This window comes from Epinephelus lanceolatus, chromosome 21, assembly GCF_041903045.1.
Source record: "Epinephelus lanceolatus isolate andai-2023 chromosome 21, ASM4190304v1, whole genome shotgun sequence".
NCBI classification, from domain to species: Eukaryota; Metazoa; Chordata; class Actinopteri; order Perciformes; family Serranidae; genus Epinephelus; species Epinephelus lanceolatus.
In genome coordinates this window covers 20,780,351-20,794,968 of record NC_135754.1, presented here as the reverse complement: position 1 = coordinate 20,794,968, position 14,618 = coordinate 20,780,351, and the positions used below count along the sequence as shown (strand labels likewise).

The 14,618-nt window shown below is 41.3% G+C and overlaps 1 protein-coding gene across 4 annotated transcripts in view; it reads left to right on the top strand.

Annotated features, from left to right (window-relative positions):
• Positions 1-14,618, top strand: part of plce1 (phospholipase C, epsilon 1) — a 130,242-nt gene that overhangs the window by 106,238 nt on the left and 9,386 nt on the right. For 2 of the 4 annotated variants that reach the window (XM_078163121.1, XM_078163119.1), the window contains 8 exons: positions 735-893; positions 2,041-2,176; positions 2,435-2,476; positions 6,606-6,724; positions 6,981-7,098; positions 9,168-9,305; positions 10,511-10,801; positions 12,620-12,783. In XM_078163121.1, the coding sequence (XP_078019247.1) occupies positions 735-893; positions 2,041-2,176; positions 2,435-2,476; positions 6,606-6,724; positions 6,981-7,098; positions 9,168-9,305; positions 10,511-10,801; positions 12,620-12,783 (1,167 nt within the window). The remainder of the gene's footprint in view (positions 1-734; positions 894-2,040; positions 2,177-2,434; positions 2,477-6,605; positions 6,725-6,980; positions 7,099-9,167; positions 9,306-10,510; positions 10,802-12,619; positions 12,784-14,618) is intronic. The other 2 variants (XM_033611224.2, XM_078163120.1) reach the window with 1 other exon arrangement.

Sequence of the window (14,618 nt, the reverse complement as noted above, 5' to 3'; positions counted from 1 at the left end):
CATCTGTGTTGTTTTCTGGGTTTTTTAAATGAAACCTCCACTCAACTGTTAGCACAAAGTAGTGACGTAGGTTAGAGCAGCGAGGGCTGGTAGTGACAACTGAAAGGATTCATTTGGATTTTTTGAAGTGGGGTTGTATGAGGTACTTATCTATAGTCATTGTAGACCACTTTGCCTTGCTGTCAGACAGACCTTTGACAGAAACAGTAATTGTAGAAACTGCTACAGCCACACTCCTTCAGGTGGGAATGTTTTCCTCAGTGACACTTGTAACAGCACTTTTTTTTTTAACAAGGCTAGAACTTATTCTTTGCCCGGATTTTCTTAGCTGCTGTGGGCATTCGAACTGGCTGACTTCCAGCCAGAGGCTTGCTTCTCTAATCTTCAGACTCCTCTTTCTTTTTTAAGTTGTATACTCAAAGGCCCACATATCTGGGCATGACAGAAACATCATGGAATATCATTGGGCTTTCATCTAACAAAACTCCCAGCATCCTATCCTCCCTGGAGACTGACTTCTTCTGAGTGGCTTGATTTATAAACGTCTTTCATGTGGAGACAGCTCTGTGCCTCCGGCCAGCTTACGTCACCGTGGGCTTGTTTATTTGCAGTGTTGTTCTGTGTTGATAAAAGCACTTTTACTTTATTCTCTTCCTCACGCTTCACATCATCATCATATAGTTGGACATCACTATTGACTGTCTGTCTGTCATGTTTGAATATTTATCCATCAGACCGTGATTGGGGAACGTCTCGTGACACGCTTCCTCTTTGAAAGCGACTTCAGCGACGACCCTCACCTGCCATCTCCGCTGCAGCTGCGGGGGAAGATCCTCCTCAAGAACAAGAAGCTCAAAGCGCACCAGGCACCGGTGGACATCCTCAAACAAAAGGTCTAGAAGAGAAAGGCATCCTGTCAACACATATAAACATGTACATAATTTATATTTAGCAGGTAGCATTAGTACATTCAATATTTAGCAGTGTTGATTAGAGTGCTGTCACATAAATAATAGATGCTAATGTGCTTCAGTGTACACCTCATCACACCATTTTCACTTAGTTTACCTAGCACACATAATGTGCTTCAGTATATACACATCCTCTGTAGACAAGAGCTCGTATATATGCAGGTAATGGGTTGCTATAGATCAAATGTCAGATACAGGTATATCTTTATGAATATTAGTTATTCTCACACAGTTTTTCTTTTAAATGCAGATTCTTACTTTGCAACAAGGCAGTGTATTAGGGCCATTTAAAGTTAAAAAAATAAAGAAAAGAAAAGAAAGAGCCAGGGGAAAGGGGTTATATTCTGAAAAATAATCCTCAGTATTGCCAAGATTAAAGTTATGAATTACGAGAAAAACAACTTGAGTATTCTTGTTAACTCGTGAATTTTTTTTTACCTAATCAGGTCATATATTATGTCATTGTTATACCAATTTGATCAAATTCGTAATTTGGGTAATTTAATCTTGGAGTACGTTCTCAGAGTTTTTTTCTTGCAAATCATTGACTTTATAATGACAGAGAATAGCTTTTTTTTCTCGTAAATACATGAGTTATTCTTTTAAATTGATCTTTTTTTTCTCCAGAAATTTACAACTTTTCTTTCTGACAATTTCAATGATTTTTTTTTTTTTTGGTGCAAATTTATGACGTAATAATATCAGAGAATATGAGTTTTTCTGGTAAATTTACAACGTTAAGTTTTTCTTTCCCAGAAATTTGCAACTTTAATATCAGAGACTTTCTGAGTTTTTTGTTGCGTACTAATGACTTTATAATATAACTGTATAATTTATATTGTATAATATATGCATTTTTCTTAAAGAAAAAATAACTCTTTAATCTTAGAAAGTTTTTTTTTCCCCAGTAATTTATAACTTTAATCTGGGAAATTCTGAGTTTTTCCCTCAGAATATTACCCTTCTCCGCTGACCGTGTAATTTTTATATTTTTTGTCCTTTAATTTTTTTACCTACAAGGGTCCTAATCCGCAGCCATATTGCTTTCTGTATTTTAACCCTTTCACAGGCTCACCAGCTGGCCCACATGCAGGCCCAGGCCAGCAATGGGTCACCAGGGGTTACTTCGCCTAGCAACCACACCAATGAAGAAGAGGAAGAAGAAGAAGACGAGTACGACTACGACTATGAGTCTCTATCAGATGGTAAGGAGAACTGCAGTGGAGTTTAGGATCCCTGGAAACACACCTCATAAGCATGAAGCTAACCCGAAACTGATTTCCACTGATTGTCTGGCTACAATACAACTTAAATCATATGTTCATCTTATGTTTTAACCCTTGAATCAGTTTCTGTTCACACTTTTTCTGGCTCTTTTTTTTAACACTCAAGTCTCTCTTTATGTTGGTGATCTATTCTCACTCTTTTCCTTTCCTGATTTATCTCACCTGTTTTCCACTTAGCTGACGTCCTCACAGCCTCTACTGCCTCATATGGCCTGGAAGGTAATTGCACGGCTCTGTTGCGCCTCTCTATGTACCAGTGTTTCCATCTCACTTTGTTTTGCAGTGGTAGCTGGTGGTCTTTGGCTGATTCATTTTGTTAATTGGTGATACGTTGTCGTATCTCCTCTTCAAGAGTGTGATTTAAATATTTACCCTGCAACTGAGTTTAAAGGGGAAATGATGGTTCTTTGTAGCAAACGTCTATCACTGCAGAATATCTACAGAGGAAACACTGGTATTTAGACGTGCACTTGTGATCTGCATCATTGCTAAAGATGTGCCCGCACACTGTAACAGCTGCTAGCTTTCTGCTTTTTGTGGACATCCGGTTATGTCCTGCTGCACTGTAGCTATCTATTGTGCAAAGCAAGCAGCAGTTTGAATTTTAACTTCACATATTGTGTTATGTCAATCCAGTAAAAACTATATTCTAACTATATTCTTAAAGTTGTATTGATTGACTGTTTGAGATATAATAAACATACTAACGTGGAGAACTTGAACTGATGACCTCTGTTACATGACGTCCTCCCTCATTCTCCAGTGTAGCTAATAAAATAAGGACAGCCACGTGTGTTCTTTTGCACAGAAGTTAAAACTTCTCTACTTTCTAATCGCTCTAATTCATAATGCTTTTAAAATCATAGCAGGGTGCCATCCAAGCATATTTGTCTCTACTAAAATGCTAATAATGAATGGTTTACGACATCAGGAGTTTTTTTTATGATGTGAACTTGTTCTATCATCATTATGGAACTGCAATAATGCTGGCGTCCTTAACTCCCGGCTCGCTACAGCAATTTTTCTTGTGACTTTGTAAACATGCACTCAGTGTATCCATCATTCACAATTACTTTAACTCTAAATCAGATTCTGTGACTATGAACGAAGTCTTTAGAGAAACCTGGATTTTTTTAAGAGAAATAATAGTATTTGTGATGTGAGCTTGTGGTTTGTGTGTGTCTTTGTGTGTGGCCTGTTGGTTTTTTGACAGTATGTTTTTAACGTTCTGCTTCAGGACGCACACTACAGTAGATCTGACACAGCCTTCGTGAATTATTAGAAAACTCTGCTGTATGAATGCAGTATAGAATAAAGGCTGGACTGACTCTATACTAACTCTAGCTATGTAATTATGAATGACATCAAAATTAGATGTGTAGGGAAAAAAATGTGTCATTCATTTCATTCAGTGTTAGCATGATTTCTCTTTCTCCCACAAACGCATCACCTCCCTTCCTCCTCCTCTCTGTACTGTATTTGTCTGTGACCTCGCCAGTGGCTGGGCAGGCTCATCAGGGAAACAAAACAAAGCCATCTGGTTTCTCAGGCCCTATGCTGCCCCCGCACTAAACAACAGACCAGGGGAAACTACCCTGTCCCAGCACTGCTCTCTCCCAATCCCTGCCCTCTGCTCATCCCTGTCGTAATAACATACCGGTCAAAGACCTTTCAAATCCATTTCTCCAATCTCAACCTCATAAAGTTGATACATTTTAATTCTTCATTTTTTAAAGTGAAATATTAAGACAGCTAGCAAGACATCCTGACTAGATAAACCACCCTCTACTGTCTTCATTTGACCCTTCACGCTTCTTCACAACATCAGCTGGCCCAGTAAACACAAACACTTGAACTCTAAACTGCCAATCTGCCACCATCTCGTGTTTAACAGTTGCTCCCTGCAGTCACAGTCTGGCCCAACTCTGGCTACTGTCTGCAGGATGACACTCAGGGTCAGCTCTACTGTCAAACCCTTTACAAACGAAGAGATTCCAAATGTCAGGAATTAAACAAGTTTTCAGTGATAAAAAGCCGCTGCATTTTTAAGCTGATAAGTTTTTTCCCCTTGTTTTTGGCTGCGATTAATGTGTAGGAGGAATTAGAGCAAAGGGAAAAACTCCCCATTGATGCTGCCATTTACAGTTAATAGACATTGCTTTGAATGTCAGCAAGGAGGAGCATTCCTGGGCTTTTGCTCATGGGATCTGCAAGTAGTCAGACATTGATAACTGCTTTTTCCTTTATAATTATTCTGTAATCATCTCCACCCTGCAGTCATCTTAAAGGCATAACTAATCTCTGAATGAGATGTAGAACCACTGTAGATTATTATACCCAAGTGTATGTCAGTACACACCAACACACTAAACATGTTTGTGATCTCACTCAATGGCAAACACCATAATTAAATGCTGAAGCTAATTCAAATGTAGCTTCAAGCTGCATTTAAAGGGACAGTTCAGCCCACAATCATAAACAAGTAGGGCTAATTATCAGTCTAGATTGTTTCAGTGTGAGTTGCCGAGTGTTGAAGATAGCGGCTGTAGAGATGTCTGCCTTCTCTCGAACATTGTAGGACCGGATGGCACTCAGCTTGTGGTGCTCAAAGCGCCAAAAAATACCCTTGAAAAACTCAACAGCAATGTCTCTTTCCAGAAATCATGACCCAGTTACTCAAGATAAACCACAGACATTGTTGTGAGCAGTTTCATGTAGGAATTATTTTCTTTCTACTGAATCGCACATGCCGACTGTATCTCTGCACTGGTCTCTACCCTCTGTGTGGTGATACGGTTGGCGGGTGTAGTTTGGTAGAAAGAAATAGTTCCTACATGAAACTGCTCACAACAAGGTCTGTGGATTATCTTAAGTAATGGGGTCATGATTTCTGGAAAGAGACATTGCTGTTGAGTTTTTCAAGGCTGTTTTTTTTTCCCAAGTGTTTTTATTGAGCCAGAGTTGTAGTGTCAGGGCTCATTTCATTTTACAGAAAACAGTTTTGAAACGATGAGCTCAAAGATACCCTTGTCTCACTCATAAACCCATAGTCAGAATAGAATATTGTATTGTGATGTGATGGTTAGAATTCAGGAACTGTACTTTGTGCGAGGTGTGATATGAGAGGTTGCCAGATTGTGATATATTGTGGGAGTCTGCCCTTTAAGACGTATCTTATCCTTTCCAGGTGTAGTTTGCTGTTGAGGTCAAGTAGCCACATATTGTAGGTTGGAACTGTTGTTCCTTTCCACGACATTGGTAATAGCTTTTTTGTTGTAATGATACAGTAGGGGAGGAATTTGGAGAGTGGGCAGTGGAGAGTTTTCTTAATGCTTCGGATACACCCAGAATGATTAATATAGGTTCTGGTTCTAGTGAAATATTAGTAATTTCTGAGATGCTGTTGAGGATATCGGACCAAAGCTGTGAGAAAGGGTTGCTTGTGGGGTTCAACATTTATCACAAGTAGATGACAAATTTGGATACATGTTGTGTATTGTGGCCTTGGAGTAATGGAGTCTGTAGCTACAGAGTTTTTCAAATGTGCCATGTAGTTCCATTATATTCAAGAGAAGGCAGACATCTCTATGGCCGATATCTCCAACACTCACTTAAACAATAATAAATAGCACTACAGGTTAAAGGAAAATAAGTGTTTTTGATTTTGTTGTCAACTGTCCCTTTAACGTCAGTGGTCGCTCAATGCTCTGACTTCATTGAAGCAACAAGAAAAACCCAGCTCCTCTCTTTAAATACAAAGTCAACATTTGTTTTTGCAAGAAGTAAGATTCCCAGACGCTAAATTTACTTCCTCTGATATACAGTATGTCTCACCGGTGATTTAACGTACAGTATATCAACTGGGACACCAACTCCAACGCATGTTATTCAGCAAGTACTTTTTAAATCCAGGCTGGATCGTCTCCAGGACAGCTTCTGCCTCAACTATGCTGGATCACTTGTTGTTGCTTTGCTGCTATACAGAACTTTTTGGGTTTGTGATGGCGTGCAGAATTTGCATTCATCAATACATGTCCACATCGTTAAAGAGAGGTATGTTCTGGGGCGTGCTTGCTTAATTGGCAGGTATCTCAACCTGTCACGCTCAACCATGATGGGTGCGTTTCATCAGTTTCACCCAGGTTCCTCACTGCTCAATTTTTGCAGTTTGAGTATGGTTCAAAATCATGCCAATTTAATTTGCGCCGCATACTCAGCTGTTTTTGGCACTAGATTTACCCGTTAAACATTACCTGAGGATGTTTGCTCTGCCAGATATTCTGCTGCCCACACTACTACACCTAGTAACACCTGGGAGCTACTATAATTCATTGTATTTCCTAAATAGATAACATCCTGGATGACAAGCCAGAGGGGAAGAGCTCAGCAGATAAAGAAGAGCAACCTGTTGATGAAATACCGAAGAGGATGAAGAAGTCTGATAGCACCACGCAGAGCAAGGGAAAGGTAGGAAATTATGGTTTGAATATTCCCAAGAAGAAGCCGATATGAGGTGTCAATGGGTATTTTGGCTGTTTGGATTCTAGCAAGTCATTTTTTTTGGTTTTGATTACAGAAACAAAAAGAGATTTAAGAAAGATTTTGCATGGAAGTTGAGTATGCAAGTACTCTCCTCTGCCTGTGTGTCTATGAAGTCTCCGCTCCAACTGTCTCCTCAGTATTAACTGTATTGTCCTTGTCCTGGCCCCCCCCGCACCTGTAGGTGTTTGACATGGAGCTGGGCGAGGAGTTTTACCTCCCTCAGAACAAGAAGGAGAGTCGACAGATTGCCCAGGAGCTGTCTGACCTTGTCATCTACTGCCAGGCTGTGAAATTCCCCGGTAGAGAATATTTCATCATCCAGTCTCTTTGTTTCTCACACACACAGTTCTTATGTTAACACACATTACTGAGTGTTACTCCATGTTCCCGCTTCCTTCCGACACAGATTCAAACTGATTTATTCTCTTTTCCAAATCTTCTTACACCTTCCCCTCTTTTTCTTTTGACACGCTATCATGTTCAACATCGCTTTTTCCCCCCGTCTTGTCCCACTTTAATCCACTCCCATGTTTTATTTAAGAGGTCAAACCTTTCCCCCTGTGTTTCTGAATTTTTTCATCGCAAGACATTTAATATCCCAGTGTTACACTCCATTCCTCTCCCACACTGGACACCCACAGAGATGACGAATCCTTCTCTCCCCATGGGACAGATATGGTTACTTCACTGTGCTGTCAGTCCCAGAGCAACACAACAAACAGCACAGTTGTTATACAGTGTACTGTACATTAATGTTTGTGTGGTGCCCTGGTGGCTGAGTAAATGGTAAAAAATGACATGTGTTTAGTTTAAAATACATGAAAATGCTCTCTGCTCAGCACTTAAGGATGTTTGACTTTGCTTTCTGTACCCCGATAAAACATCTCTTAATCCCTATTTATTGGGATCTATCTTCATTCCACGCTACCATTTATCTCATATATTTCTTTGTCCCTTAAATATCTCTTATCTCTCCTTCCCTCCCTCAGGTGTCCTCTTCTCTGCTTGTCTCCTCTTTCCTTTACATAACATTTGCCCTTATAAACATGCAAGTGTTTCCACTGGTATTTTATTTGTTTACTGTTTCCAGGGACCTGTGATCTGAGAAAGAGAGGACAGGGCAAGCGGCCCATTTCAGACAGACAGCAGACTGGTTGCTGCTGTTTGCTGTCTGAACTGGTTGCAGACAGACATGCTCCTTCTAAGAACTTGTGCACAAATCATCTTCAAAAAATACTCGCCATTCAGAAAATTCATGGCACGTCTGTCGTCTCAAATAGTCTTTTGGAAAGCAGACAGGGATTTGACACTGAGTAAGAAGTGGCTCGAGATTTACAATATTTACATTAACAGCATTCTTCCATTAAAGCTTGGGTATGGAATTTTGCCATCATGGGGCAAAATTCCCATGATAAATATTGAGCGTATTGTAATTCAGTTCTGCCTCTCTTCCTGTGACAAGAGACTTCAGCCAATCACAGGCCATTGTCAGAGAGAGCAGCTGTCAATCATGTTAATCACTGCTTGAGAACTGCAGTTTCACCATCAAACTAGGCAGTGCTGATCATTTGAATCAAGCTCTGTTACTGCATCGCCTTAATGACATGATTGACAGCTGCATTATAGAATCCTCAGCTCTGATTGATTGTTTTCGTGATTCTTGCAAGTGGCCCTTTTACATGTCACGCCATTATTCCGCCTCTCCGTTCTGTATACAAGGTACGTTTGCGGAATGGAGGGACCGAGTTGTCTCACCTTAACGCGGGCACAAGAGATAGTAACAGCACTGAATCTGCATCTGTGTAAAAGGGACAGTCAGCAGGACGTGATCAGGGATGGGAAGGGTGGGACGTTTCAACGACGTGTTATGCGTGTAACCCACTGTTGGGAGATTTTAAAAAGCAGCTAGAAGCAGTTAGTGGCTAACTCGAAGAGGAACTGTAGCCAAAAATGTCTGCAAATTGGGAAAAATATGAGGTGAGCAAGCTCCTTAACCTCCGAGCAAAGGACGAGATCAGCCGCCAGATTCACAACCAGTAACAGCCAGACAACCAGTGAGTTCCCTGGCTTGTTTCTCAAAGTCAAAAACATATTTTTGTGTTCACTTTTCAGCCCAACTTACAGTCAGCACTATTAACTCTAATCCTCCGTGCTCATTAAAACAAATGCACTTGGAGTGACGCCTGGGAGGGAGAAGACCAACTTCCTCATTATGATAGAAAGTGACGGCATTTAGAGAAAAATGATTTCTGGATGTTTCGACACAAATTGAGAGATACTGATGTCATGAGTGTGGTCTCTCCAGCCTGTCTGTGTTGCATTATTGACCACTTCTCCTCTGTCTGCCTCCTGCGTGTGGGAAACACAGGCCTGTCCACGCTGTCTCCAGCCGGCTCTGGCAGAGGGAAGGACCGAGGAAAGAGCAGGAAGTCCATATTTGGCACGGCTCCTGCTCGCTGCAGCACAACAGGGGAGGTCACGACCCAGAGCCGCACCCCTGGGAAAGGTACGCAGGAACTGGGGGTGGTTACTGTTAATAAGAGGGTGTGTGTGGAAAAGGAAGATGTATTAACACATATATTTTTGCTCCATTTTTATGTTTGTTTGGGTGCAACTAAATGCAGCAAATTAGACTGGACAAGCAGCTGAACTGTCGCCACAGCTCACAGAAATATCACATAATATGTTAGAAGATAAATGAGGTTAATATCTTGTAAAACCTGACACCAGAAGGAGTCACGATAAACAGTATTTGTTATGGCTGTATGTGAAAGAATGTGAGCCTCTAGTGGATTTTTGGAGATACAGTTTTTGCTGTTTCATATTGTGATGAACTATATTGACTTAGTTCTTCCTATTGTTGCCAGGAAAGATGTTCATTTTTCTTGATGGGCGGATCGGTACTGTGGGACTGATACTTCGATATTCTCAAGCTATTATTAAAGTTTGGGGAAAAAACATTTTTAGATTGTATCCATTAGCAGTTAAACTCTCAAAGACCATCATCAGATTTAATTAATATATTGCTAAACTCTGATTAGTGCTCAAAACTGTTCTAACCATAGTCTGTATAAAAGAAGTAGACGCAGCTACTGTGATGTCCCCCATTGGTTTGTGGACTCCTGTTTTGAAGCCTCATCAGGCATTTTGGATGCTGCCATCTTGGTATTTTGGAGCCAGATATGACTATATTTGGACGAGAGGATGGAGCTCAGAGGGTAACACTTTGCCACACCTCTATCCTTTTTGACAGGTTGCCGTGGTAGCGACTTGTCAATCACAAGCAGTGTCGCGCTAAATCATACCCTGCTTTATTGTCTATTTTCTCTAAATGGGACTGTAATTTACAAAATGACTATTGTGTTGTATTAAAGTAGACTTGAAACATTCGTTCAGACCATAAACTCATCAGGAAAATATTAACTGTGGTAATAAATCAAGTGAGAAGCAGGGTTATTTTCTCATTGACTTCAATACAATCAGACTTCTTTTTGCAACCAGTGGAGTCGCCCCCTGCTGGCCAATAGAGATATTGCAGGTTTAAGCCACCTCCACATTGGCTTCACTTTTCAGACCTCGAAGCTACCTCCACTTCTATTACGCAGTGTATGGTTCCAACTCTTCATGGAGGACCACATCGCTCAAAGTAAGAGACTGATCGAGCTAATACATTTTCAGAGCCTTTAAATTTTTCTTCCGTCTTCCCTCTAGGTGGTGCTGAGCGGCTGAGCTGGGAGGAGCAGCAGACGTCTCCCATCCTCAACCCACCCACCTCTCTCAGCGCCATCATCCGCACACCCAAGTGCTACCACATCTCCTCAGTCAACGAGAATGCCGCCAAGCGCCTGTGCCGGCGGTACTCTCAGAAGCTGATCCAGCACACTGTGTGCCAGCTGCTCAGGACATACCCAGCAGCCACCAGGATCGACTCGACGAACCCCAACCCTCTGCTCTTCTGGCTGCACGGCATCCAGCTGGTGGCTCTCAACTACCAGACTGATGGTGAGGAGAGATTTTCTATTTGTATGCATAACCATTCTAACTCAACGGCCACTAGATACACTGCCGCTAGTACCAGGTTGGACCCCTTTTACTTTTCAGAGCTACCTTAATTCTTGGTGTCATAGATTCAACAAGGTGCTGGAAACATTCCTCAGAGATTTTGGTCCATATTGACATGATAGCATCACACAGTTGCTGCAGATTTGTCTGTGGCACATCCATGATGTGAATCTCCCATTCCACCACATCCCAAAGGTGATCTATTGGACTGAGATCTGGTGACTGTGGAGGCCATTGGAGTACAGTGAACTCATTGTCATGTTCAAGAAACCAGTTTGAGATGATTTGAGCTTTGTGACATGGTGTGTTATCCTGCTGGAAGTAGCCATCAGAAGATGGGTACACTGTGGTCATAAAGGGATGGACACAGTCAGCAACAATACTCAGGTAGGCTGTGGTGTTTAAACCATGCTCAGTTGGTACTAAGGGGCCCAAAGTGTGTCAAGAAAATATCCCCCACACCATTACACCACCACCACCAGCCTGAACCGTTGATACAAGGCAGGATGGATCCATGCTTTCATGTTGTTTACACCAAATTGTGACCCTACCATCTGAATGTGGCAGCAGAAATCCAGACTCATCAGACCAGGCAACGTTTTTCCAATCTTCTATTGTCCAGTTTTAGTGAGCCTGTGTGAACTGTAGCCTCAGTTTCCTGTTGTTAGCTGACAGGAGTGGCACCTGGTGTGGTCTTCTGCTGCTGTGGCCCATCTGCTTCAAGGTTCAATGTGCTGTTGGTTCAGAAATGGTCTTCTGCATACTTTGGTTGTTACCAGTGGTTATTTGAGTTACTGTTGCCTTTCTATCTTGAACCAGTCTGACCATTCTCTTGTCTTGACCATGTCTACATGCCTAAATGCATTGAGTTGCTACCAAGAGATTGGCTTATAAGTTATTTGCGTTAATAAGCAATTGAACAGGTGTACCTAATAAAGTGGCTGTTAAGTCTATGAATGTTTGTCACTCATAAGCAAACATTAAGCATGAAGTCTTTCATTTTATATATATATTTATACAGCTTATTCCAAAGTTGTAATTACTGGAAGATAAAGTTCTATTTATCATCTTTGTAATACAGTAGAAAGCAACTCCAAGGCCTCCTCTGCATGTCAGCTTTTCAGACTTTTGCAAACCCTTGAAAATGGCTGAAAGGCTTAAATTCTACATGAGCCAACACAGCTCAGTTTTCAATGGAGAGAAAAACAAGACATTTCAGATAAAGTGAGGAGTGTGTTCGTGTGATTCATATAATTGAAAAGTGAAAATGATCTGTTTTTCTCTTATTCCTCTTTCTGTCTTCATTTCTCTTTCTCCTTGTTTCTCATTTGCCTCTGCCTCTCTGTTTCCAGAAGCTCTCTGCTGTCTGTGGTCGCTGTCTGAACTCTGAGAGTCGGAGTTGTTTTCTCTAAAAGGCATATAACATTAAAAAAAATCTTTCGTCCTCCTCTGTCTTATTCTCCTTTGATCCCTGTCTCACTCTCTTTCCTTTTCTGCTCTTCCTTCAATTCACTCCTGCCTTGTGTTTTCATCATTTTTTTTTACCATTTGGAATCAAAGTTTACAAAACATCATCACCCGGGTGTAAGCAGATGGTTACATGCACTCAGACATGTCAATTTTGTTTGTAGGACACACAACCAAAGAAAGTTCAGATGGGTCATGCAGGAAAAATCTTTAATATCTCTTCTGCTAATGCCCTCGATGTGGAGGTTTTTGAGTACATTGTTGATATTATGACATCCGTCTTTCTTCCAGATTTGCCCATGCAGTTGAATACAGCTCTGTTTGAGGCCAACGGCGGCTGTGGCTATGTCCTGAAGCCGGCGGTGCTGTGGGACCGCAGCTGTCCGCTCTATCAGCAGTTCTGTCCGATGGAGAGGGACGTGGAGAAAATGAGCCCCGCCGTCTATTCCCTCACTGTGAGTTAAGGTGACATACAGAGCAGAATGGAAGATCAATTAGGAAGACAACTTTATCCCTGATAGTTTGTTGTCTGCACTTTCATTCCTTGCCTCTTTTTATCCGCACCGTCAGCTTCCTACCTGTTCATATATTTTTCTGCTTACCTCTTTCACGCTGTCATTTTCAATTTCAGGCGTGCTGCGTGTTAATTTTCTCAGTTAAGAATGTTGAATCATAACATTGCTGTTTACGTTTGCAAAGTGTTTTATTTGCAAATACTTTTTGCTTTGGAGCACGGAAAATTATTCTCCCGCCTCTGGCAGTGAGCGTAACACAAACACTGTTGACATGTGCTTATAACATATGCCTGCAAGTGAGCTTGCCACATATTCCCCGCTTCCAGGAGCGCTCTCTCCAAGTCTTCTTTTTTTTCTTTCTCTGAATACCAAGTTTCAATGCAGAGAATATGCACAGCGTCAGCTAACAAAGCTAAAGAACATGGTACCACAGCTAGAAACAAAACATATGATTGGTTGCACTTCACTGCTTCATTAGTGCACCCAAAAAAAGTTGAGGCCAGCTCAGCTTTCAATTGTAGCGCATCACGCCCTTCAGCAGCGACAAATGTCAGGCGTCAATTTGTAGCTTAACGCCACAGGCTTCCATTAAAAATGACTTGTAGCCTTTTGTTGTGTCGCTTATAATGTGAACACTGCATAGCTTGTTAAGCTCGTTGCAGTCATCTATAATTAATCCTACCTGTGTATATTGTTTGTGACAAAGCTAGAATACACGCTAAAGAAGGGTGTCTTGCCAGAAACATCTGTGTGGCAACATTACAAAGTCAAATTTGAGTGCTGTCCTGGAGTCGTATTCACAAACATTCTGAGAAAACTCTCAGAGAGCTCCTAACTCAGCCTAAAAAATTTAATGAGGAGTCCTAGCTTAGGAGTGATTAAGGAAAGTTCTCAGAGCGACTCTGAGCAAGGAAGGGGCAGAAACTTTTACCTTAGTGAGGAGGTGTGGTCGACCCTGTTCCTAGGTGTGATGCTTTCTTTTACCAAATGTGATTGGTTGTCACAGACACGACCCTGTATGAGCCTACAAGGTGTGGACACCCAGTGGAAATGAGATGAACTGCTGACTGTGAAAGGGTTGTCATTGTTAGTGTGATCACTCTGCTGATGGAAGGCTGAGACAGCCTCAAGTCATCACTGCTGCACTGTTCCAGTTTTTCAAATATCTTAGTGTTGTAATCATTTTTATTTTTGGCATTATAGCGTTATGTGGAAAATATGTGTGTGTATCCCTAATGACATCAACCACACAAATTATCCCTGATCTGTAGCATTTCATTTACTCACTGTCGTCTAGTGTTTGGAGAAGATTTCTCTGACCTCTTGATCTCTCCACCAGTTTCTCATCTGATTAAGAAACTCTTAAACCTCTTAAAAGTCCTCCTCTCTTCTCTTGACAGTTTTTCACCTTAGGAGCTCTTTTAAGGGCTAAGACACAAGGACCTAGTCTTAACTTTAAGGGGAAATTATAAGAAAATGTCACAGTTCTAAGAAGTTTCTTAGAATTTTGTCACAAGGAGCAACTCTTAGCACTAGGTAGCTCTGTGAATATAGTCCCTGGTTTACTTCTTGTATCACCACTATAGCTGCTGCACGTTACTATAGTCTCTCCCCTCTTCCTGCCCTGTTTGAACCTTTTAGGTCGACTTAAAACGCATCACTTCTGGTGCAGTAGTGCAGGAATGTTGGAAGTCGCTATACTGCAAAATACAAACACCTTTCCCTGGTAGCTATAGGCTTCATCAGCACTGTGTAAACTTAACTTGAATGTAAAG